Source organism: Miniopterus natalensis, chromosome 20 (assembly GCF_054644295.1).
Source record: "Miniopterus natalensis isolate mMinNat1 chromosome 20, mMinNat1.hap1, whole genome shotgun sequence".
Taxonomy (NCBI): Eukaryota; Metazoa; Chordata; class Mammalia; order Chiroptera; family Miniopteridae; genus Miniopterus; species Miniopterus natalensis.
Genome location: NC_142100.1, coordinates 26,391,036 through 26,416,409, shown reverse-complemented (window position 1 = coordinate 26,416,409; position 25,374 = coordinate 26,391,036). Strand labels below are relative to the sequence as shown.

The window sequence follows — 25,374 nt, the reverse complement described above, 5'->3', positions numbered from 1 at the left end:
GTCCTGGTGGCCCAGGCAAGCCCTGTCAGGCTGACTGGAGTCCAGGCCGACCCCAGCTCCCCCGAGGAGCTCCAGGCCAGCCACCTGCAGGACATGTTTCTTTTCACGGAGTGAGGGAGAACCCACAGGTGGCTTCGCACTTCCTGAGCACTGGTTGGGTTAGTTTTCACGGATGGGGAGTCTAATGCTTGGGGAGTAGAAGTGTGAGCCCCCCCACTGTGGGGACACATCTCCCAGGCTCACAGCGGGGGGCCTGCCGGGTGTTGCACAGGGTTGGCGGCTGACCTGCCGGGTTTGGGGGTGCCGGGCACTCTGGATGCGGGCATCAGAGTGGGTGACTGAGGAGGGTTGACGTATAGGGCATTAGGGTAGTTAGAAGGGACAGTGTGGTGTCCTGGGAGACTGCTGCTACCCTTGGGCTGGAGCTAGACTGCTAGGGAGCGGCCAGGTTTTGGTCCCGTTGCTTCCGGACCCGAGTGCTCCTGGCACGTGAGAGGCTGTTGCGATGGAAAAAGTCAGGGGGACAGCCAGACCCAGGGGCCTGCTCCAGGCCCCTCTCTCGTTCCTCATCAGCACCTGGAAGGTAACGTCAGGCAGGCGTCAGCCCACTTCCCCCCGGGAGGAAAGTCCACGTGGGCACACAGGTGCCTCCTTCCTCGGAGAGAGAGACGGGGTTTACGCAGTGACGAGGCTGCCTGTTACCACGTGGCAGGTGCTCGCTGGTGGGCACTTTGCATGAATTATCTGCTCTTCCCGTGGGACCATGGGGGTGGGAGCGCCACATGTATGAACATGCACCTGCACCCGTGTGTGCACACACATGCACACACACGCGTGCACACAGGCACGGCTTCTGCCTTGCAGATGAGGAAACTGAGCCCACAGGCTGAGTGAGAGCTGGGCCAGCACAGCCCGGGAGTCCCTTGCTCGGCTCCGCTCTGCGGAGAACGTGGCGTTGGAAGGCGTCACGCGGCGTCTCCCTGGAGTGGTAGACGCCCCGCGAGATGGCGCACAGGTGGCCTCTTTCATCTTTGCGAGTGTGTTTTATTGTGTGTCGGGGGAGGAGCAGCCGGTTCGCAGCGTATCTGTGATTCGCAGACGTAATTGCCAAAACTGATGCTAAGGGAGGCATCACGGGGTATTATCACTATTATTATTTTTTGTTGTTGTTAATCCTTACCTGAAGATATTTTTTTCATGGATTTACTTTTTTAGAGAGGGGGTGGGGGCAGAGCATTGATGTGAGAGAGACACATTGATTGGTTGCCTCCCACATGCACCCCGACCGGAGCCGGGGAACCCAGGTATGTGCCCTTGGCCAGGAATCGAACCCGAGACCCTCTGGTCCGAGGGCCGACCCTTTAACCACTGAGTCAAGCTGGTCAGGGCATGGAGTATTTTGAATAGACAAAGACACCCACCCAGAGCCTGGGGTTTCTGAAATAAGGAAGTGGCCTGACTCAGGGCCCCCTCCTTTGATAGTGTTTTGGGCAGAAAAATCTGTTTCGCAAACTGGAGTTTCTTTTGGACGTGGCGGTTGGTGGGAGGGGTGTGGACGGGCCCCTGTGCTCTACGTGGAAGGAGGAGGAAGGTTCTGGGCTGGAGAGGCCAGCGGGCTGGGGAGCACGTGTGCTCCACGGACGGGGCTACTGGTTTCCAGGGAGAACGGCTTGAAATTCCCAGGATGCAAATGAATGGCGATGTAGGGCCCATGGGTGCTCGAAGGGTCACCTGTCCAGTTTACCTGGACTTGGATGGCCGGCTGGCTGTCGTGCAGGTTCCCACCGGGAGAGCTGCCTGTGGCAGAGACCCTGAGAGGGTGGTAGCTTGGCGGGGACCTGGCAGGGACGGGGCTCTGGGACAGTTTGTCACAGGTCCCTGGACAGTGCACACGGAGCGCCCACGAGGGCGGCCAGAGCAGTCGTCGGCCGGGGTGAGCTCCCCGCAGGCCACGACGTGGAGAGACACCGTCTCTCGGCCACCCGACGGCCACCGCCGGCTCCTCCGCCTCGCTCCAGGCCCGGGGTCCGTGACTCAGACCTCCCGCCTCGACTTCCTGTCTTGGTCAATTTCACTTCCTGGTTCCTGCCCCCTGACTCTTCGGAACGAAACTCCTTCCTTAGAAATTAGAAGTGGGGCTGGAGAACCCAGACCGCAGGGGACGTTGGCAGCCGGCTGGGCACCTCTGGGCACCGGTGCAGGGTGTGTGGGTGTGCTCCTGGGGAGAGGTGGGTGCTTCCTCCAGCCTCTCCTGGGACGGTCCCCCGTCCAGGACGTCCTAGAGGGAGATACGCTCAGGCCCTTCCTCTCTGGGCCACCGCTTCTCAGGAACCCACAGAGGGAGTAGAGGCACCTGTGGGATGCCCAGCCAGCCCCAGACCCAAATGCAGGCGCTCGGAGTGTCTGCAGCTTTGTCCATTGGCTGAGCAGCACCTCTTGCAAGCCTGGCAGTGGCAGGTGCAGTCAGTTAGCAGTGGAGCCAAGCAGCTCAGGGAGTAATAACCGCCCCAGAGATGACAAAACCCCAAGACAGCGGAGTGGCTGGGAGAACAGCTTTGGAGAAGGTGGTTAAGGAAGGCGGCTCAGAGGAGGTGTCCCTTGAGCCCAGAGCGGGAAAAGAGAACAGAGATGGATCTGTGCAAAAGCTATGTCGGCAGAACAGCGAGTGCAGGTGTCCTGGGGCACATCCCAGGGCTGGGCTTGAAGGTCCCAGTGGCTGGAGTGAGCGAAGGGGAAGGTAGGAAGCTGGCCCGGCAGGTGGGCAGGGCCGGCTCCTCGAGGAAGCCTTGGATTTTATTCGAGAGCTTTGGGGCGTCGTCATCGGAAGACTTGAAGCAGAGGAGTGACACAAGTGGATTGGCATTCGTAGCTCTGCCGGGAGCTCCCGGTGGAGAAGGGAAGTCCTAGATCCCTGACACGGTTGGGATCGGCTGCCCTCCCTTGGCACGGTGCCCCCAGGCAAGGGCTGGGGGCGCCAGGCCAGAAATAGGGCATTTGGGAGACCTGTGGCCTGTTGCTTTCGGGTTTCCATGGGCAGGATGGAAAAGTCCCAGGGCTAAAGGGACCAGCAGGTCAGTGACCCCAGAGCTGGAAAAAATCGGTCATGACCTGGATCTAGCTCCAAAGTTCAACTCAGTTAACTTTCAACCTCCCGGGAGCTTTGGGGCATCCGTGGCAGGTGTCCATAGGGAGCCGGCTGAGGTGCTTGTCAGGGGTGTCCTGGAAAGGGGGAAAGGAGCCTGGGTCCGAGGGCAGCAGAGAGCCCTTTGGGGACTCCGAACCTGCCCCCGCCCTAGGTGGGTGGAAGTCTCTTTGCTCTGTAGTCTCCTCAGAACCTAAACTATCCCCCACAGCGGCTGAACCAGCTCTGCCCACCCCCTTCCACCCTCCAGACCCCCGAGTCCCCACGGGGCGGGGGAGGCGGGCAGACTGCAGGTGGATCTGACGCGGGAACGGCGGCGGAAGGCGCTGTTTGCTCCGTCTGCCTGCGGGGCGGAGAGGCTGTTTTTCTGAGCGCTCATCTGTTCTTACCGCTGCTGACGCGCCACCGCCTGGATGGGAAGAGGGAGGGGAGCCGGTGCCAGGCCGCCCGCCCCCTCTGAACCTGGGCTCCTGCCACGCTCGCTCGCGCTCCCCCGCCCTGCGGCTCCCAGACCTCCGTCTGGGTCTGGAGGTCACATTCAGCCCCGAGGCGTCTCGCTGGGTCAGGCAGCAGGAAGACGGCCGCCTGGTGAGGCTGCTGGGGCACCGCGGCCGGTGGACTTGGCACGGTGGGAGCAGCGGGGGGGGTCCTGGGGGCTCCAGGCCAGTGCTCCTTGCTGAGCACCGTTTGGGGCACTTCGGTGCCCAGAGGAGCTGCAGGACACTGAGCCCTGGTGACGCCTGGCACGGGCCACTGAGCACACCACTGACAACTTCTCGCTCGCTGGCTGCCCTCAGCGGCGAAGGGCACCTCACTCGCCCGCAGCTGTGGGGGGCAGAGGGAGACCGAGTCGGGTGGCAGTGCCAGACCTGCTTCCCCACCCTTCAGCGCCAACCCTGGTCCCTCCCCCTCCCTCCCCCTCCAACCCTCGCTCCTCCCCCTCCCTTCCCTCCTCCCCCCGCCCCCCGCCCCCCGCCTCCCTCCTCCCCCCTCCCTGGCGCTGTTGGAGAAGAAGGATGTGAGGCTGAGCTGAGCTGCCAGCAGACGCCAGAGCCGGCACCGCGGCCGCCCAGCCTCCCGCCTCCCAACCCGCTGCTCCCAGCTCCTCTCCCTGGAGCACCCTCCAAGCCTTATGTTTCCGGAAAACTTGGCCGAGGGGGAGACGCAGATGAGAGGATGTGAGTGAGTGGCCCTGGGGGTGGGGGGCTTTGGGCCACGGTGACAGGGACACGGGGCTGTGGCAGCCCAGGGTCCGGGACTCGGCGGCTCTGTGTCTGTGGGGTCCCACCTCCACCTTTTGCTGACTCCCCTCCCCTGCCCTTGTGGCGTCAGGCTGGGGCCCTCGGGGAGAGGGCAGGACCTGGGTCTGAAGGGAGGCCTTGAGGGCGGCCTCGGGGTCTTGGTGGGCGCGTGCTCGAGGTGTCCTCCAGGTGGAGTGTTGTGGGGGGGCTTCGGCTGGGTCTCGTCCGGGTGGTCTCCAGGGCAGGGTGGGGTCTAAAGCGCCCCCGTGCCTGGTGCCTGCAGTGGCGTTTGAAAAGCAGGAATCAGAGAGGAGCCTGAGCTTTTCTCCTGCACCCCGGCCCTGTGTAGGGCAGTTAGGGAAACTGAGGCCCACACACAGTGGGGTGGCCGAGACCACACAGGACGCTCTGGCCAGGGCTTCTGGACAACTCCTTCCGGTGCTTTTCCTGAGCTCTTGTTTCAGGAAGGCCTGGGGGACACCCCCCCCCAATCCCCAGCTGGACTCCCGGCCACCTCCTTATTTATTTGCCCAGCTCAGAAATGCCAGCCTCCCCAGGGTCCAGCCACCCTCTGGGTGCTCACCACCCCACCCCACCCCAGGAGGCCCAGATGGGAGACCCACCCCTCCCGCCCAGGGTTCCGGCCCGACGTGTTTGCCTGGGCTCTCTTGGCCCCGGCTGGGGAAATATAAATAAACGCGCGTCCCGGTCGCCCTCCGCCAGGTTCTGTGGAAGTGGCAGCTGCTGCTGGCGCGGGCAGAGGGAAAGGTCAGGGGGCCGGCTCGCACTTGATCCCACGCCCTCCCTTCCCCTCCTCCTGTCCTTGAGGAACCCTGAGCCGCCGTGGAGCCACGTGGCCCTGTGGCCTCCGCAGGGGAGCAGGTGGCCTGTCAGTCCAGCACCACCCCCACCCGCTGGGTCCCGCGGCGAGGGGGGGCAGAAACCCGGGTCCCCGTGCCCGTGCGACCCCTGGGCCTGTCCCATGAGCTTGTGAGTTGCTGTGGCCCCCGAGTCTTGGTTTCCCCCATCCTGGGGAAGGGAAGCCAGGAGGGATGCGAGGGAACCAAGGCTTTCAAGGGCTGTGCAAGCCCCAGGTCCCTTGGCCACGCAGCACGGTGGTTTCTTCATGTTGGTTTGCTGCTGTTTTATTTTTATTAGAACCTTGTATGTAGCAAGCCAGTAGCACGTGTTTGAGTGGATGGAAGGACGGATGGAAGGGTGGGTGGACGGATGGAAGACAAAATCCAACACAGACTGCCAGCCCCCGGCTCCCGCACCCTGCAGGATTCCCGGTGTGGCCCTCCCTGTCTGCAGCGTGGTTTGATTCAGGGAAAATGGGAAACCTCTCGTTAGTCGTTGCGAGTGTAGCTCTGGGAACCCGAGGCCACCGAGTTCGTTCCCAGCAACGTGACTCAGGCTTCATGCCTGCAGCCCTCCGGCCGGTCCTGCCCTCAGCCCCCGGAGGGCTGGAGCCCTCCTCCCGCCCCTGCTGTGCCGTCCGGGGAAGTGGGCGGCGGGCTGGGCTGCTGCAGGCGTGCTGCTGCCCGGAGACCAGGTGTAAACGGAGAGGCCGCAGCCCGGCCGTGTGTCTGCCAGCCCGTGTGTTCCGGAGCTCTGCGGGCAGATGGGCTGCCACCCAGGGCCGGGCTCCCGGGGCACCGCCTTGGATCCGGGGCCGTGGGGGGGGTGTTTTTCCTGAGCTGGTTTAGGGCATTGGAAATAGAAGTGGGGGTGGGGGTAATAGCTCTGGCCTGAGTTTGTGAGGATTGAGGAAACTTTCTTGGACTGCAGTCGGTTTGATGTGAGGTTTTCCAATTTCTGGGGGCTTCTCCCCACATCAGGAGACGATGAAGCTGTGAGCTCACCGAGAGAGGGGGGCTGTGATTTGGGGACAAGTCCACTCCCAGCCCCTGGACTATCCAGTGTGTACACATCCAGGGCAGTGGGCCTTGAGGTGTCCACGGGGGCCTTAGAGCCCTGGGGTGCCCCAGAGAACCTAGGTGCAGAGGCTCCTTGCCCCGGCTCATCCCCACCTGGACCTCATTGTCGGCCCCCCCCCCCCAGCCGTTCCTTCCTTCCCCAGCCCGGTGCAGCCGGAAAACAGCCCGGTCTCCTGAGGCCACATCTGCAGCTGCAAGTGCGTGTCAGCTCTGGGTCAGGACAGCGGGGAGGTGGGGGCCTGGGCGGGGTCTGCACCCCAGGCCTCAGCCCTCAGCCCCCAGGCCTCTCCATGCAGCCTATGGAGGCCAGACCCCCTGCCCTCACTCTCTCTGGTGCCCCCATTGCTTGTTTCAGGGCCTGAGACCCAAGCAGGGAGCCTCAGGCCTGGTGTGGGGGCTGCTGTTTGCCCGGGGCTCCGTCTGCCTCCCAGGCCATGGTCACAGCCCCTCACCTGCCGCCCTCTCCCCCAGGTCTCCTGGAGCACGGCCGGAACTGGTCGGCTATCGCCCGGATGGTGGGCTCCAAGACGGTGTCTCAGTGTAAGAACTTCTATTTCAACTACAAGAAGAGGCAGAACCTCGATGAGATCCTGCAGCAGCACAAGCTGAAGATGGTGAGCCCCCCGAACTCCCCACTGCCTGCCTCCTGAGGGTCCCAGCCAGACCGGGGGCCTTGTGGAGGCTGCAACTGGGAGCCTCTCTCAGTTCATGCCCGGTGATACCCACAGGACACTGCAGGGTTGCTCTGTGCCATAAACATCCCTCCTGGGTATGGGGACAGGCAGGCATGCCCACTGTATGCCAGGCCGCCCCTCCTCCACCCCAGCACCCCTCTCAGACACCCCTGGGGGCCTGGTGAGCCGGCTGGGGCTGAGGCCGCTGACTCACCCGGGGTTTGTGGTTGTCAGCGCATTGGAATGAAGACCCAGAAGCAGATGAACCCCGAGTGACCGTCTCCCCCACCCCATTTGACTTCACAGTCTTAGGACTGCCTTGGGGAGGGAAGGACAGGTCAGGGAGCAGCCGACCAAGCCCTGGCCTCTGTGGGCCTCGGGGGAGGCCGAGTCCTTTCCCTCCCCGAGGAGCACAGAAGGGGCGGGCCCACCTCTCTCAGCGAATAAATGGTCTCCGGAGGGACTACTTCCTCCACAGCTGTTACTGGAAATGAGGGCCATTTGGGGCAGCCTCTGCTTTCTCTGCGTCTCTCTCCCATCTGTCTGTCTGTCTGTCTCTCTGTCTCTTTCTCTCTGGCTCTGGCTCTTTCTCTCCGTCTCCCCATCTCCCCTCCCCCCCTTGGGCAGTCACCATTGCAGATATGGGGAAACGGGCTCAGCGAGGCTCTGCAGCAGCTGCTTGGGTTTGAACCCAAAGACCCATGCTCTTAACCGGCGGGCTGCATAGGGAGGGTACACAGCTCCCCCCCCGGCCCCCCCCCATCGGCCCACCTGTTGCCATTTAAAGTTCGCGCGTCCTGTCCAAGAGCCAGCGCCGCCCGCTGAGGCCCAGAGAGGGCGAGCAGGCTGCTGCAGTGGCGCCGCCCATGGTGGGCAGGGCACAATCGCGCCGTTCGAATTCTTTGAGCGCTGTGCAGAAGTTAAGGGCACCCCTTCCCAGCCCCGTGTGTTCTGGGGGACACTGGCCGTGCCCCTGCAGTCAGGCCAGCCCCCTGCCTGCGCCCCATTCCCCGCCACACCCAGTTAGGCCATGCCTCCTTCATGGCCCACCTGCTGGTCAGGTGGGGGCCCTGGGATGATGGGTCCTGGTGCTCCTCAAGCTCTGGGCAGCACGCCCTGCACACCAAGAGCTGTGCTTTTCCCCAGATTTTCCAGGACTCTGATTTCCACGGGGAAGGAGGAAGACTCCGTGAGAGTGAGGGCACTGGGTACCTGTCCTGACACTTGCTGAAATCCCTTAGATCAGAGAGGGTGCTGAGCCCCAAGCAGCAGGAGGGGCAGAGGGGTGGGGTGTCGGCCAGCCTCTGCATACCCCAACTCAGAATTGTGGGGGGGGGTGCCCCTGAGCATCACCCCAGGCACACAATGATGTCTTCCTGTGCCCTCCCGAGCTCTTCCTCCCTGCCTCCCCGCTCCCCTCCCCCAGTCCCTGCTCCTCCTGGCCCATGTCCGCGGCGTGGCCTGCACAGCCCAGGCTATTGGGTTACTGGCATCTCCTCCCTCCTCTCCCAGCCGCTGGCCCCAGGCCTCACTTTCCAGGTTTCCTCAGGGCACAGCCCCCCCGTATCCCCAGGATACCCTGAACTCGAGAGCATAGTTGAGGGGACCAGAGACCCTAACAAGGTGGATAGTGAGCTGGGGCTCAGGGCAGGGGGGGTGGACAAGTCCTGGCTTGATGACTGGGCACCTGTGTGACTCTGGGCAGCGGCCTCGCCCCGCTGAGCCTCAGTTCCCTCCTCTATAAAGTGGGGAAGTAGAGGCCCTTATCCTGAGAACTCAGGGCGAGTGCCTGCCTGGGGCGGGGGCACTCAGTGAGGGTTGGCTCCCTTCTGATTACCACTGTAACCCATCCCTGATTATTGCTCCTGTGAATAGCAGTCATATTAGTGTCATCGTCGCCATCATTTTATTTCAAAGCCACCGGCCCCCTTTTCCTCTCCTGGGCCTTGGAGTCACTCTCTTGAAGGCTGCTCAGCAGAGCAGGGACCCTGGGCCCAAGAGACCCGCGTTCAAATCCAGATGCTGCCACTTACTAGCGATGTGCCTGAGGACTGGTGGCTTGACCGCTGTGCCTCGGTTTCCCCACCTCTGAAACGGGGATAGTAATAGAACTGTGGTGGGAGTGGATTGAGTATAGGCCTGGCCGGTCTCCAGGGCTCTGTGATGGAGAACCCCCACCGGTGGTGGTGTGGTGGCCCTTTGACATCAGGTGCCTGGTGGCTGGGAGTCACAGGTCCCTCTGTTGTCAGTGGCTGTGGAGTCTGTCGGCTCCTGGACTGACTGACTGACTGGTTGGTTGGCTGGTTAATGGATTGATTCATTCATTCGCTCAGAGCGTCCACCTTGCAGAGTGTTGGAGGGCGGGGCTCTGGGCCAGTGTTCACACCTGGCTGCGCCCTCGCTGGCTGGTGCCTGAGGGTATCTGGCCTCCCTGCTCGGTTTCCTCTGTGAAACGGGTCTCCTAGGACCCTCTGGCAGGCTGCTGTGAGGAGCAGATGAGTTCCTGGTCTAAAGGGCCGTGCCTGGGCCTCAGCTGGTGCTCTGTGTGGACACGATCCTGATTGTGCATTCAGCAAGCCTTTACTGGGCGCCCTCTGTGTGCCCAGGAAGCAGTGACAGGTGCCCAAGGGTCGATGTGTAGGCGAGGCTTTTATCTGCACTGGGAGCTGGTCATGTCTTCCACAGACAGTGGGAGCCATGGAAGGTTTGTGAGCCAAGGGGCAGCCCAGCCCAGGCTGAGGGGCAGGCATGAACAGGAGAGGACCCAGAGGCCAGCACAGGCCCCTTCCCAGCCCCTGAGATTGCCTCCATTGTCCTCATTCCCCGGGTGTGGGTAATGAGGCCCGGAGCAGGTGGGTGCCTGGTGAGACCACAGAGGGACTATGAACCTGGCCTGTAGGAGCCCTTGGCTTCCCTTGTGGGCCTGACTCTGTGTCCCTGTGTCACACAGAACTGCGCAGAGGGTCGTCCTGCCATGGACCCCTGGTGGGGGGCTGTCCGGCTACAGTCAGGCTGATGTACAGATGGACCTTGCTGGTGGCTTAATGGACCTTGATGGAAGAGAGCGATTTGGAGCATGGGGCTGGCCCTCGCTCAGCTGCCCTTGAAGGGCAGACTCCCATTGAGGGCCACAGAAAAAACTGAGCAGACGCAAGAACCTGTCATAGGAAGTTGGGCTTAGCCTGGGTCCCTCTGTCCTGACTGCTGTTGCTCCCGGGCAGGGGTGAGTTCCTCTGCTACTGGAGTATGCAAATGGGCCTTATGCGATGTTGATGATGATGATGCTGGTGCTGCTGAACCCAGTGACCTCTGCCTCCTGCCCCCCCCCCCCCCACTCTCCCGTCCCCAGGAGGAAGATGGGTCCTTGTGAGTCCTGAAGCAGTCGCCTCTGTCAGGCTGCTGGCCAGACCCTGTCTGGAGCTCAGGAAGACATGTCACCCTGGGCCAGCCCAGGAAGGAGCGGGGAAGTGGAGGGTCAGCGGGTGGGTGTCCCCTTCTGCCTTGCAGCAGGCCTGGCCTGAGCGTGGCCGCTGGCGACGTCAGCAGGAAGCAGGATTGGGCGGGCAGGCAGAGCTGTCCAGGGTTATGTAACACTTGGCATCGCTGTCCTCTCTGGGGCTCCCCCCCTCTGGCCGAAGGTTACCCTTCTCTCCCATCTGTGAATCCAGGCCCTGGGGCTCAGCTTCCGCGTTTCTCCATCTCTGTTTGCCTCCGCCCAGGCCCGGCCTGGCCTTGTTTCCCTCTGTCATCTCTTTCATCTGAGGCCTCGCAGGCCTGCGGAGAGAGAGAGATGATCTGGGCAAGGAAATAGTGCTTGAACGTGACCTGCTTTCGAAGCTAAGCTCCTCCACTCAGGAGCTGTGCGGTCCCAGGCAAGTGTCTTAGCCTCTCAGAGCCAACGCAGTTAGAGCCGGGCCCTGTGCCAGGGGTGCTGGGAGGACAGCTGAGAGCAGGCCTAGAGGAGCTGGTTCTAGTTTGAGAAACAAATTAACACAAAAATAATTCCACATTGTGGCCTGAAGATGGTAAGATGAGGGACATAGTAGAATGTGATTGATGGGTGGCAAGGATTCACTGATTTTGACAGGGTAATCAGGGAAGGCCTCTTGGAAGAGGTGAGAAAGTGAGTCACTCAGGTAACTGGGAGAAGGGTGTCCAGGCAGAGGGACAGCTAGTGCAGAGGCCCTGTGGCTGGGATGCTGTGCCCACTTCTGCAGGAACAGGGCAGCGAGTTTGTGGTTGAGTGACCGAGGAGGTGAAGGGTGGACAAGCAAGTTGGAGAGGCGGGTGAGGTCCAGATCTAAATTACATAGGGCTGTATGAACAGGTAGGACCCGGGGTTTTATTTCAAGGGCTTTGGGGGATCCCCTAGAGGGTTGGAAGCAGGAAACAGCATGCTGACTGGCTGTGTGTCCAATGAATTAATATCTGGAAAATGCTTGGGATATATTAGCTGCTTAGGAAAATCACCTGTAACTATTAATACTGATACCCAGCACCTACTCTGTGCACACCTCCCGATTCCAAGGTGCAGGGCTGTGCAGAAGGATTTGGTATAATTCCTGGGACACTCAGTACATCCCAGCCTCTCAGACCCAAACAGCGTTGACACTATACTGACCCCACTTGGCCTGAGTGACCTGGGGGACCCTCCCAGAGAGACCCTTCGTCCCCAGGAAGACACACGTCCTGGCCAGGCCCACAGGAACCCTTGTTCCCTGGGAGGCTCAGAGCTTCCCGAGTCCCGCCCTCTGCCCAGGCAGCCAGTCACTGCCTGCCCCAGCCCTGGGCACTGGAGAGAGTCCCTGCCTGCTAAAAATAGGAAGAAGAGGGAACCCTTAGCCTCACCCACAGAAGCCAGTGCCACACAACTTTCTGGCACCTCCGTGGGCTCCAGCCGGGGGCCCCCAGGGGGAAGCTTGGGGTTTGGGGCAGCTGTGGGAGTGGGTGAGTGGCGGGGCTGGGTGTTCCCAAACGGGTGATGGACATTGGGCAGGGTGGGGCTGTGGTCCTCTGGCCCAGTGCTGGTGACGGAAACCGTGACTAACGGGCAAATGGATATTTCCCTTTTCCTCCCAGTGTTCCCAGCGGCTGTGCCCCGAGGACCCCCATTTGCTCTGGGAGGAGGCAGGACAGGAAGTGATACTGCCCTGGGGCTGGGCCTTGGGGACCCCAAGGCCTGTTCCCAGCCAGGCCGTGGTGAAGGGCCAGGGTGGCACCTGCAGGCGACCTGTGTCTGCCCTGAGAGCGGCTGTGCCAGCTGTGTGGCGATGTGGGCGGCTTTCCCCTGGGGCCTGGCTGGGGAATTGGTGGAGGGAGGAGGTGTGTTAGTTTCTCGATTCTTGTACCAACCGACCAGCCAGGTCTCTTGAAACAGCAGAAATTCATTCTCTCACAATTCGGGAGCCAGGAGTCTGAACCCAGGTGTCAGCAGGGCTTGGCTCCCTCTGCCGGCTCCGGGGAGGGTCCCACCTTGTCCCTCCAGCTCCGACTGCCTAGCTGTTCCCTGGCTCGGAGATGCAGCACTCCCCTGTGTGCCGCTGGGTCCAAATTCCCCTCTTATAAGGACACCAGTCATTGGATTCAGGGCCCTCCCTAATTTAGGCTGACCTCATCTTAACTAATTACATCTGCTGAGAGCTGATTTCCAAATAAGGTCACGTTATGAGGTTTGGGTGGACGTGGATTCTGGGGGACAGTCTCTGGCCCTGGATGAGGGGCTTTGCTGAAAGCTGTGGGCACATCCTGTAGTGCCCAAGGGTCCGTCTCCTTCCTTGGAGACTCCCAAGAGCTCAGGATGAACCCCTACCCCTGTCACATGGGCTGTGTTGGGTGCCCTCTGAGGGTCCAGTTCACTCCCCCAGGAGTCCCTAGTCACCTCGAGACCCCCAGCACACTCTGGCCCCACACACACCCCAACTCTCTACTGTGGGTTTAAGCCCAAGAAACTGCCAATTTTCAGTCGCTCTGTAAGTCGATCAACAAACACCTCTGAGCATCTGCCTGTCTCAGCCTGGTCAGGTGAAGAGATGCCCAAGATGTCTTTTCTGCCCTCCTGGAGTGCCCAGCCCAGTGCAGTGCAAAGAGGGAGCTGCCAATGAGGAGTGACATTTGTACCCAAGCTGCAGGCTGGGCTCCTGGCCCCTGTGTGAGGAGCCAGACTTCTGGGGACCAGGGCATGGTGCAGAGGGAAGTGAAAGACTCTGCAGTGAAGGCCTACTTTTTGTCCTACCCCTGGACCTTTGCACTTGCAGCCTCTCCACCTGGACTGCCCCCCTCCAGAGCTTTGCCTGGCCAGCTCCCTCTCGGCACCACCTCGGAGAAGCCGTCCTGGGTCCTCTGTCTAGAGTAGCCCCACCCTTTCTCACCCTGCCCCATCTGACCTCTGAAGCCCTGTGTGCACCGGAGTCTTCTTTTTAAGATGTGTTTGCTGGCCTTCCTGACGAGAAGGGACGTCGTTTTCCCTGGGTCGTGTGTCAGCCCTGGCGCAGCAGCTGCGCACAGTGGGTGCCCTGTAAAGACTGGTGGAGTGAAGTGATGAGCTTCCCAAGTTAGCCTGTCTCCCGGGGATCCGTGGGGGGCAGATGGGACGGGCAAGGAAAAGCTTGTTTCATTTAATTTGCTCCACGGACTGATGGAACCCAGCAGGGTGTCCCTTGGGGGCATGGTCACGGCCCTGGCTAGAGCCACCGGAAGGGCTGTAGCGATCATAGGGCCTCTTTGGGGAGAGGCTGCCCTTCCTCGCCTGTTTGGAAGGGTGTCGGGGAAGCCGACAGGGGAGGCTGCACCCCGGAGGGTCTGGGACACGGTGGAAGAAGAAGGCCCTGAGTAAAAAGAACCACTAGCAAGTTTGGCCACTGCCGTGGGGAGCAAGGGGGAAGGGCCCCCTCAACCCTGTGGCTGGGGGCACTGTCCCTCGCGGCTGTGGCGAGGCCTCAGTCCCGGTCCCCAGGCTGACGGCCCAGCCCGAGCCCTGACCTGAGCTCCTCCTGTGCCGCAGGAGAAGGAGAGGAACGCGCGGAGGAAGAAGAAGAAAACCCCGGCCGCGGCCAGTGAGGAGGCCGCCTTCCCGCCTGCTGCGGAGGACGAGGAGATGGAGGCGTCAGGCGCGAGCGGGAACGAGGAGGAGATGGCGGAGGAGGCGGAAGGTGAGGCGGGCCCTGGGGACTGGCCTTGGGCACGTCGGCATCCTTCTGAAGGCGCCTTGACTGCCCTGAGGAGAGCGGGATGGTGACGGTGGTGATGGTGGTGGTGATGGTGGTGATGATGATGGTGATGGTGATGATGGTGGTGATGGTGGTGGTGGTGGTGGTGATGATGATGGTGGTGGTGGTGATGGTGGTGATGATGGTGATGATGGTGGTGGTGATGGTGGTGGTGGTGGTGGTGATGATGATGGTGGTGGTGGTGGTGATGGTGGTGGTGATGGTGATGGTGGTGGTGGTGGTGATGGTGGTGATGGTGGTGGTGGTGGTGGTGGTGATGGTGGTGGTGATGATGGTGATGGTGGTGGTGATGGTGGTGGTGGTGGTGGTGGTGGTGGTGATGGTGGTGGTGATGGTGGTGGTGGTGATGGTGGTGATGGTGGTGGTGGTGGTGGTGATGGTGGTGATTGTGATGGCAACAACAATAATAATAATTGGTTACTCTGCTCCTGCTGGGCACTTGTCCATTCAACCCTCCTGACCCCCGTGAACAGCCCAGGACAGCTCTAATGATATCTGTTGTCCTGACATCTCATCTGCTGTCACATTTTAGAAAAAATGTATATATATTTTTGAAAATAGATTTTTGATCGGAACTGTTTACAAATGGACCAGTATAAGGAGAGCCAAGCTATTGGTCAATAAATATTTTGAAAGTTGAATAATTATAGTGCCTCCCACGTGTCCCAATCACACAACTGTTTCCTGGGTGGGGAACTGAGGCTCGGGCAGTTAAATGTCCTGGCCCAGCCTGCAGTTGCATTGAAGCACCTGTCTTAGGTGAATTCTCCCGTCAGGTGAGTGCTGCTCAAGAGACAGTGAGAGTTAATCATCTCAGTTATACCGACAGACCTGCCCAGGTCTCAGGATTTTGACCACACGAGATCGGTCCCCTTTTTAACACTCAGCTCCACTGTATGACAAGTGTTTGTAGATCCAGGAATTGCCCCAGGCTGCCTGACACAGGCCTTATGCTCCTGATCACTAATTAGTCTGCCTTTGCCCCCACTTGGCATGGAGCCCCTGAAGGCCCCAACCCCTATACGCCCACCGCCAAGGCATGGAGCCCCTGAAGGCCCCAAGTCCTGCTTAGCTGAACGTCTTTGCCTCTCCTTCCGTTGTCTCCCTGCCCGGAGCTGTCCCTGCTGGGCCCTCAGGCTCCTGGTGATTAGAACCTTCCCTCCTCCTGCCCCTGTCTTGGGGTTTCTTTCTCTGGCTCCCCTCTGCCTGTCCCTGCATTTACACTCCCGATCTCCCACCATGTGGCAGAGGAAGTTGTGCGTCCCCTCTTGGCTCTGTAAGCCAGGCCTGCTAACAAATGCAGGCTTTCCCAGCCCGAGAGGACTCACTAGCCCACATCCTATGTCCCTGTTGAGAGTGGAGAACGGGACCATTTCATGGTCTCAGGTTGGGGATGGGTCTGGAGTCTGAGCCTGGCCTCGCCAGCGCTGGGTCTCTCTAGCCAAGTTGGCAGACACCTGGCGAGCATCCGAATCCTATGGAGCCCTGCAGGTCCAGGTTGGTTCCTGGGTTTGTACCAGGGAGAGGGAAGCCTTAGGGAGCAGAAGCCTGAACCCCCTGCAGATACCCCAGCCTCTGTGTGTGGGCAGGATGCAGGCTCTGTGGGAACGTTAGAGGAAACCAGGCCGACCTGTGCAGGAAGAGGGCTCAGCATTAGTGAGCCCTGGAGGGAGGAGGTGCATCGGCTCAAGGACCAGAGCGCTCAGGACAGGGCAGGTGAGCGGCCAGTGGAGCCGCTATAAGTCCTGCTGCTACCCGCTGGCCCTCGGCCCTGCCTCCCTGACCACACCGCCCCCCCCCCCCCCCCCCCCGCTCACGCCGCCCGGCTCCTAACCCGTCTCTCGCTTCCTTCCAGCCTCACACGCCTCTGGGAACGAGGTGCCCAGAGGGGAAAGCAGTGGCCCAGGTATGAGTGTGGCCGTCTGGCCGGGGGGGGCACACTGAAGTCCCCGTCCTCTGCGAGGAGCCCCACTCGCGTCTGCACGCTTCGGCCTGTGGGCACCTCTGTCTGTGCTCCCGCCACCTGCGCCCACCCTCCCGGGCAGCAGCCGTTCCCCCTGCTGTTCCCGCCTCGCTCCCGCAGATCAGGGCCCTCGGCTCAGCTGTTTGCTGATGTTCACTGGTGTTTCCGTCCATGACTCTTACCTGGTTTGATTTCCCAACAAGTGTGGGGATTTTTAAATGTACCCACTTTACAGAAAATGGGGGAACTTGAGACCCAGAGAAGTGGCAGGGGTGATTTTGTTCTTTTTAAGGCTCAAGAGCCAGGTCTGGAGCCGAGGTCCACACAGTCCCTAGGTTCTCACTCGCTGTGCTCCTGCCGAGTATCAGTCCCAGTGGGAGACGGGTGGGGGTGCAGTCGCTGCGGCTCCCCCTTCCTCTGAGTTCATTGCTCCCAGTTTCGGTGCCGTTTTGTGACAATGATGACACAGCGGCAAATAGCCACTAGGCCAGTTACTAGGAGCCTCTGGCTGTTTGGTGTCAGGAGATGGGGCCACTAACCCAGAGCCGGGGGGCGCAGCTTGGGGAGTGGGGAGAGCAGCGCCCACCTCCCCCGCGGCCCCGCGGCTCACGCTCTGCCCTCTGCGCCCGCAGCGGCCGCGAACAACAGCTCGGACACCGAGAGCGTCCCCTCTCCCCGCGCCGAGGCCGCCAGGGACACCGGGCAGAGCGCGCCCCGGACCCCGCCCGCCCCGGGCGCCGAGCCGCCCCCCGAGCCGCCTGCCCCGCCGCCCGAGGACGCCCCGGCCCCCGCCCAGCCTGCCCCGGCCCCCGAAGCCGCTGGGCCACCCACGCCCCCACCGGCGCCCCCGGTGCCCGCAGCGCCCCCCGGGGCCCCCCAGGAGGAGAAGGAAGAAGACGAGGGGACCCCGGGGGCTGGAGGGGGGGCGCAGCAGCCGCCTGGGGCCCAGGAGCCCGCCGCCGAGGCGCGCAAGGAGGAGCCGGCCGAGGCGCTGCCTGCGGAGCCCACGGGGGCCGAGTGCAAGGAGGAGGCCCCAGGGGAGGCGCCCACGGAGGCCGCAGCGGAGCCCACCCCTGAGAGCGCGGGCACGGGGGACGCCAAGGAGGGTGCAGGCCCTGGGGGCAAGGCCCCGACCGCCAAGGGCTCAGGCGCCCCCCAGGACAGCGACTCCAGCGCCACCTGCAGCGCCGACGAGGTGGATGAGCCGGAGGGAGGCGACAAGAACAGGTGAGTGGACCTGCCGGGCGGCCGCTTCTGTGCTTTCATCCTGCAGATCCTCGAAGAGCACCAGCTGGGCACCGGGGAGCATGTGGCCGATTCTCTGGCCGCCCTCCGGGAGCAGCGGTCTGGTCGGGGAGGCAGGCGCTGAGTGGAGTCCAGATGCAAGGGTTCCATGGGGGGGGCAGGGGGGACCTCCCCCAGGAGGTGGCACGTGTCAAGAGCTGAGTCTTGGGGACATGTTCCTACCTTTCTTCCCTCTGCTTTGCTCCTGGCACAGGGTGCTTGTCTCCCCCAATCCCGGGAATGCTAGATTTTAACCACTTTTGGCACAGATGCTTAGGGACCCCGAGGCGCCAGCTGGGAGGGGCAGGAGCTCGTCTGCCTGAGTCGGAGCCCACGGCACGCAGCCGAAGGCAATGGCATGGGCGCCGCTCGCTCAACTCTGGGCCACGTGAGGAATTGTTTTCTAGTGAGGCGGGCGGGCCGTTTTTATTTTGACTGAAAACAGTGTGGTCTGTTCTCTCTCCTTGCGTCTGTTGGAAAAGTTCTGGGCAGAACGGGAGGGAGGAAAATCTGACTTTCAAATCTGATGCAGTCACTCGGAGCCACTTCCTCTGCCCCGTGATTCACCTCCGGACAAGTTCTAGAACATTCCATGGGAAAATCAGATTCGGTCAGCGCTCTCTGGGTCTCCTGCATACGTTCCACAGAGTAGTTGAGCCACATCAGCCTCCGCTTCCCATGTCCTAGGGTCCTCAGTGGCCACCATTGGCCCCATCTATGTGGGAAACAGCTGGTCTGGGGGTGGCCCTTTGATGACCAAAGGCCTGGCCGGCAGGCTCCTGAGGGTGCAGAGTTCCCAAGACTCTTGCCCAACAGGTGCAGCTCTGAAAACAGTGCTCACGGCGGCTCAGTCTGAGGGGAGGTCCCTCAGCCACGGTCTGGCCCATCACTCGCTCTGTACCTGGGTAAAGGTGTCAGGACAGTCATGGAAACGTTTCTGCTTTAGAATGAGTGCTGAGCTCTGGGGCAGTCACACTCCTGAGCAGCCTCCTGGAGTCTGTTTTGGGTCCACGTGGCTGTCCAAGGCTGAAAAGCTGGGAGGGTTGGCCTGAGTCCTGCCAGCCCCCCGGGACCCCTCGGGCCAGGCCTGAAGCCCCATAGCTACCTTTCCGCCCCTCCCCGGTCCTCTGGCAGCCGCACCCAGGGACACGTCCTTCCCTTCCGAGCTGGGCCTGGCTTTTGTCCACTCTTTCTGCCGGAATGTCCAGCATTCGATCCCCGGGGAGCACCAACCCTGGGCGGAGAGTCAGGACACCTGGTTTGTCCCGCCCTGTGTGACCCAGGCCAGTCCCCGCCCTCAGGGTGAGCGAGGCTGGACTCAGGCCAACCCGGTGACCTTTTCCTGGCTGGCCACCCGCCACCCAGCCTGGCTGAGAGCTGCGTCAGAGCGGGTCCTGGCAGTCAGGGCCTCCCGGAAGGGCCAGTGGGATGGGTGGGCTCCTGGGTGACCTGGGGCCTAGCTGCCTGCCCCCCACCTTCCTTCCCGCCTGGCAGCCCCGCAGTGAACTGGGCATCCCTGGACACACCCAAGACGATGCTGGTCCTGGCTCTTGCCTGGGCCATGTCCTGCCTCTGCTCTCTGTCACTGCCAGGCAGCTGCACTGGGCAGTTTTCCTGGCCCATGACCAGAGATAGTGACTGTGACTACAATGGCTCGAGCTTGCTCGCCCTCCCCTGTCCAGTTCCCGGGGAAGGTGCCTGGTTACTTTTCGGGAGGGGAGGGCCCTCTGAAACCCCTTCCCTGGGACTCAGCTTTCCCATCTGTAAGGCGGGTGTTGGTGTCCCCCCTTGTGAGGATGATGGAGTTACTAGCCGTAAAATACCAGCTTGGTGCTGGGCTCAATAAAAAACTTGCTGCTCTCCTTTGGAACTGTTTTGGGAACCCCCCCAAAGGTGGCTCCAAGAGGGGCCAAGAGTGCAGCTTCTTCCACGGAGCCCCTCCCTGGAATTTTGAAAGAATCATAACAGCAATTCCTCTTCAGTTTCTTTATTCCATAAGTGATAAATTGCGCACCAGTGTGCACCAGGCACGAGTCTAGGTTCGAGGAGTGCTGGGAATAGGACAGAGGAGGCCCTGCGTCCAGGGAGCTTACATTCTGGTGACAGCCACTTGTCTGAGCCTGTAACAGTAAAGGAATAAAGTGGATGTTCATGAGATAAGTGGACGGTGGAGGGGTTGGGGAGGTCGAGGGCAGGGGAGTGGGCAGACATTCTGGCATCGGGAGCCCTCATAAACTGTGAGTGCTGTGCCCATGCCTCTGTCCCCACTGGGCCCGTTTCCCATCTGCCCCCTGCCTGGGTGTGGAGCCTGGGAAATCCAAGGCAGGACCCAGGCCTGGATGGGAGGCCCTAGCTCATTGACAGTCCACGGGACACAGGCATTTTGCTTTCTGTGTGTTGTGAAAACTTTATATCTCTACAGGATCATATTTACAGAGATACAGAATTTCCTGTTTTAACTAAAATTTTATAAAGCAAATAATGTAACATTGTTACTTTATTGTTCTTAGATATAGTACAGTTACTGTAACAACCCCTTGATTTCCTGGCCAGCGTAAACTAAGTATCTTCTTTGTTTTTGTTTTGGTAACAGCTATTGGGTTATAGCCCACATACCATATAATTCAGGCATTAAGGTGTACAGGTCACTGGGTTTTAGTGTATTTACAGTTGTGCAACTATCACCACTATTAATTCCAGAACATTTTCATTAACCCTCACTTCCCCCCCCAGAAAAAAACAAAAACCCATTAGCAGTCACTCCTCAGCCCCCAGCCTCTGCAACCACAAATCTACTTTTAGTTTCTATGAATTTGCCTATTTGGGACGTTTCTTATAAATGGAATCACACAGTACGTGGCCTTGTGTGTCTGGCTTCTCTCACTCAGCACCATGTTTTTGAAGTTCACCCATGTGGAGTGTGTCGGTGCTTCTTTCCCTTTTCGTGGCTGAGTAATATTCCACTCTGCGGACAGACCGCATTCTGGTTCTCCGTACGTCCACTTTTGGGTGTTTGGGTTGTTTGCCCCTTCGGTGATGGTGGCTGGTGCTGATGCTGTGCCCTTTCGTGAGCCAGTGTCTGTGTGGACGTGGGTTCTCTGTTCTCTTGGGCACACACCCCATGGTGGAATTGCCTGGTCAGAGGGTAACTCCGTGACTTGCCTCTTGAGGAACCGCCAAGCTGTTTTCTAAAGTGGCTGCAGTGGTTTTTTTTTTTAACCTTAAATTTACAAATGCCAGTTGTTTTAAGTGGACGATATTAAGTAAATGTGAGAGGAGGGGCAGCTGGGTTTGGGGGCAGTTGCCCGAGGTGGGGGTTGCCCGGGCAGGTGAGACGGGCGCAGGCCCATGCCCAGGGGAGCCTGCAAGGCCAGCAGCTGCAGGAGAGGCCTCAGGGGGTCCTGGGAGTGCGAGCGGGATCGGAGGGGTCAGGTGAGGTGAGGACCGGAGGCAGGTGCGCCCGGAGGGGGTGGGGGAGGAACGCGGAGGCCGTGGAGCATGGCAGAGTCAGATGACCTTCCCCTGCGCCAGCCCCACCTGCACGCCGTGGGCAGCGTGTCTGTCTCCACCCAGCCAAGCCTGTGGCAGATGCTGGTGGAGGCTGATGCCCTCAGGACCTGCCTGTCACAGGCCGTGGTGCCCCCGCCGAAGAGGGAACCTAGGCTGAGTGTCACGTGTCTGCTCCGCTCCATCTGCTCCTTGTCGGGCATCAGGCACTGGCAGCTGGGCACTGAGTGGCGTGAGCGTGTCCCTGTTTCCCTGGTCAGACCTCGAAGTCAGTGGCTGTGACCGACATTCCGCGTGTGGCCTCAGTGTGGCCACCGCGCACAGTAAGAGCTGTGCCAACAGGACCCTCCGTCTTTGGGGAGCTGGCCTTTGTTTTGCCATCAGGCTGAATCCCAGCCCATGGCTGACGTCCTCAAGTGCTGTTTGTCACCCAGCTGGCTCGGGGAACCTGCAGGCAGACACTGGGTTCGGGGTCTCCCCCGTGCACCTCACGATCAATGCCGGTCCAGTTGAGTGCCCCGCAAGTGCAGGATGCCCGGAGGAGTCAAGAGCTAGGCCGGAGCCTGGCAACCCCGTTGGGCAGATGAGGGAGCCAGATGGGGACCGTGACCCGGCACTGCGCCCAGTGTTTGGTGTCCTGGAAATCTCTGAAAGTCTCCTGAAGGAGGTGGCTCCCATGAACAGTGAGGAGCCATCCACAGGGCTGGCTGTGCCCGGGGGCCCAAACACCACAACCCTATCCTGGAGTGACCCAGGGCCTGCACCTGTTTTGGCCCCACGTGTGCCCAGTGCAGGTGCAGTGGGCAGCTCTGAGTGTAAGCAGCAGATGGGGGCGACCTCGCTGGGAGACGAGGCGCCCGCGGGCTGCGCTCGGCACCACGGCCACACTCGGGATGCTGGTGGACAGTGTCCACACACCAGGTTCCCCACCAAAGCCTGTGGCTTTAGCTTCTCAATAACTGGTGTGTGAGCGAGATCCAGTTAGTGGGACATCCTGGGTAAGCTGGTGGTCTCCCTGACCCTTGTCTCCAATGAGCAGGGTCCCCCCTTCTCCCTGCCCAAGGCCCTGCCCTGGTGCCTGAGCCCCTATTTGGCGGTGAGCCGCCTGCCTGAATCTCCCTCCCTCCCTGAGCCATCCTCCGGTTGATTCTGTGGCTTCGGCAGCTTCTGAAGAGCCCCGAGTGGCGTGGGCTCTGAGGCTGGGCCTCCCTGGGGCTTCCCTGGCCTCAGGCTGCCTTGGGCCAATGTCGGATCCCAACCCAGGCCTCTGGGCTGGTGTTGGAGGAGCTCGGGCCCTTCTGGGACCCGTGTGGACCAGAAGATGGGGGGCAGAGCGGAGCCCCCTCCCTACTCCCACACCTCGAGACCTGGCTGGTCTGGGCGGATGGCCTGGTGAGCGGAGATTGGATGTGTGTCCTCCCTCCCCGTGGTCCAGGGCTTGAGCCAGGAGCGGCCAGCTGTGAGCCACGGGCCTGACGCTCGTCTCCCCCGCAGGCTGCTGTCACCACGTCCCAGCCTCCTTACCCCGACTGGTGACACCAGGGCCAACGCCTCGCCCCAGAAGCCGCTGGACCTGAAGCAGTTGAAGCAGCGAGCGGCTGCCATCCCCCCGATCGTGAGTTCCAGGCACCCCCATTCTGCGCCCCGTGAGGTAGCCACCCTGCCCACCCGACCTCCCGTCTGTTCAGGAAAACAGTGGACCCTGGAGCTCAGGCCAGGGCTGCTCAGCTCGGGCGCTGGCGGGCGGCACCTGCAGATCGGCCCCGCCCCACCCGTTTCCTGGAGAAATCCCCTGGAGATGAGGCGGGAACAGCTCAGGGTGGGGCTCCCGGAACCAGGGAGCAGGGCCTGCAGGTTTCCTCCTTGCTGTGCCCCCAGCCCAGCTCCCTCAGAGGCCCCCCACCCCCACCTCACCTGCTGAGGGTGCCCCAGTGCCAGGCACTGGGCTGTGGGAAGGCAGGAAGTCACCCACCCATCCCAGCTGTCACAGTGCCTCCGAGAGAAGGGGGGGCCCTACCAGTTGTAAACGTGAGGTCCCTTAAGGAAGGCTGCCCCCCTGGAAGATTGTCCATGCCACGAAGGAGCCTCTTCCCCATGGTGGCCCGGCCTCTGCCCAGCTGCCCCTCTCCAGAGGTGGCCTGGTTTCCCGTACGCAGCGGGGGCTGTAGGCCAAAGGCTCTGAGCTGACAAGTGCTTTCCACTGAGGGGCACAGGGCGTGCTGACTGCACTGCCTGCTCCTGGAGGCTGGGCACCATCTCGTTTGTCAGTCCCCATCTCTCTGCCACCCAGAGAGACCTAGCGCCGGGCTGGGTAGGAAAGTTTACCACCAGGCAGCTGGCTTCATGCGGAGACCTGCCCTCCTGACCCTTGAGCTCTGTGCCCTGGGCACGTCGCTGCCTCCCCCTGGCCTCAGGTCCGGGCTAGTCACACACAGGGGCCCAGGAGACTTTCCCTGTTCTCTGTGGCCTGCAGACAGCCCTCGAAGATGCTCTCTTCTCTTTGCTTCCCTCAGCAGGTCACCAAAGTCCATGAGCCCGCCCGGGAGGACACAGCTCCCCCTAAGCCAGCACCTCCGGCCCCACCTCCACCACAGCACCTGCAGCCAGAGAGCAGCACCCCCCAGCAGTCCGGCAACAGCCCTCGAGGCAAAAGCAGGAGCCCTGTGCCTCCTGCTGAGAAGGAGGGTAAGTGTGCCGGTGGCTGAGGGAGCAAGGGGCCGATGGGCAGGGATAAGGGAGGGGGCACTTGTGTGCCTAGAGCAGCTTTGCAAACTCCAAACCTGTAGCAGCAGATCAGACCAAGTGAATGAGTGAAACAGCGGGAATGAGGCAGTAGGGAATGGTGGGGACTGCAGCAGTTGGAGACTTCATGTTCTTTCCAAAGGCACCTGTTGGCCTCAGCCAGAGCCACCATGTGGCAACGTGGACCTGAGGTTTTTCTCTCAGAGACCAGACACCTTTCTTTTCACGTGACATCTTCTAGTTTCTCAACATGGGCAACCTTTTTAAATTTTAAGTGCCTTATGCATGCATAGAAACATGCCCGTGCCCCAGCCCTGGTTTTGTGCGGTTCAGTCCTCTCACGAGCTCCTAGAAACACAGAGGAGGCTCTGTGCCCAACTGGCAGCAGCCTGGGCAGGAAGCTCTGCCCCGCCCAGCTCTAGTCCCGACCTTCTTCCAGGCCGAGGTCACTGGGTTCGCCGGGGAGTTGTGGGGTGATTCTCCGAGCAGCTGTGTTACAGCAACTGGCTGGGGTTGCTTCATTGTCACCATAGGAAGCTCAGGGTCAGCAGACAGGCAGGGTGTGCAGGGCATGGGGCTTCGGTGGTGAGCAGGGTAAATCCCTGCTCCGGGAAGCTGCTGTTTTTATAAGTGGGCAGGACATTACGCCAGGGTCTGTGGAAGGAAGCAATGTGACTTTAGAGTAGTCCACACAGTGAGATAAGCAAAAACGGGGAGTGATGAGGGGCCCAGGGGTGAGGTCTCTGCAAAGAGGAGGAGTTGGTCATGGGAAAAGGTCAGGGAAGGGCGTTGCAAACAGAAAATAGCCCGATCAGAGGCCCTGGGGTGGAGACAGGCCCGGTGTGTTTGAGGAACTGCAGGATGCTGTGCAGGGGCCCCGGTTCCTGGAACAGCCCCCGTGGGAGACGGTGCTCCCAGCATCAGCCACCTGTGCATTTCTCTCGAGGTCGGGGTACGCTCGTGGTCTTAGGCACACGCGTGAACTTGGCACCCAGCACTGCCTCTCTGGTCGCCTGGCTTCTGAGCGCAGCAGCTCAGCCAGGCCAGTCCCTCGGGCTTCCCTGGGCCCTGCTGCAGGAACAGGTTGTCTCTCCAGGCCCTGGGCCACCTGCCGGGCCTGGCCCGGCCCCAGGCTCCACTTCCATCACTGGAGGCCCCCCTTCCCTGGCCCGGCCCCAGGCTCCACTTCCAACACTGGAGGCCCCCCTTCCCTGGCCCGGCCCCAGGCTCCACTTCCAACACTGGAGGCCCCCCTTCCCCACATCGGCACAAAGCAGCTGAGGCACACGCAGGGCTGGATAACTGGAGCAGCGAGGTCCAGGGTGTCCACAGGATTTCCTGGCACCCTGAGGTGGGGGCGGTGCCTGCACCGCGCTCGGGGGTGCTTCCCTGTGGCATGCTAGGGGCACTCGGTCTCTCCTTGGAGAGAAATGACAGCACGCGCGCCTTCATCCCACCTGTGGTGCCCGCAGCAGGCATCATCACGAGTCAGTGCCAGTGCTCTCGAGTCGGGGCCTTCAGAGCCTCTCTTTTGTCTGGAGGTGGCCTGAGAGGTGACTGCTACCTGCCACCCTGTCCTAGGCCTGTCGTCTCCGCATCATGTCCCGTCCCCACTTCTTGGCCATTTATCTCCCTGGGATGGGGCCTCAAGCTTG

At 61.2% G+C, this 25,374-nt stretch overlaps 1 protein-coding gene across 1 annotated transcript in view; it reads left to right on the top strand.

Moving 5' to 3' along the window:
* Nucleotides 1-25,374, top strand: part of NCOR2 (nuclear receptor corepressor 2) — a 114,569-nt gene that overhangs the window by 64,849 nt on the left and 24,346 nt on the right. The window contains exons 18-23 of the mRNA XM_087828348.1: nucleotides 6,795-6,937; nucleotides 13,998-14,145; nucleotides 16,079-16,129; nucleotides 16,819-17,413; nucleotides 22,472-22,592; nucleotides 23,491-23,662. Coding sequence (XP_087684474.1) covers nucleotides 6,795-6,937; nucleotides 13,998-14,145; nucleotides 16,079-16,129; nucleotides 16,819-17,413; nucleotides 22,472-22,592; nucleotides 23,491-23,662 — 1,230 coding nt within the window. The remainder of the gene's footprint in view (nucleotides 1-6,794; nucleotides 6,938-13,997; nucleotides 14,146-16,078; nucleotides 16,130-16,818; nucleotides 17,414-22,471; nucleotides 22,593-23,490; nucleotides 23,663-25,374) is intronic.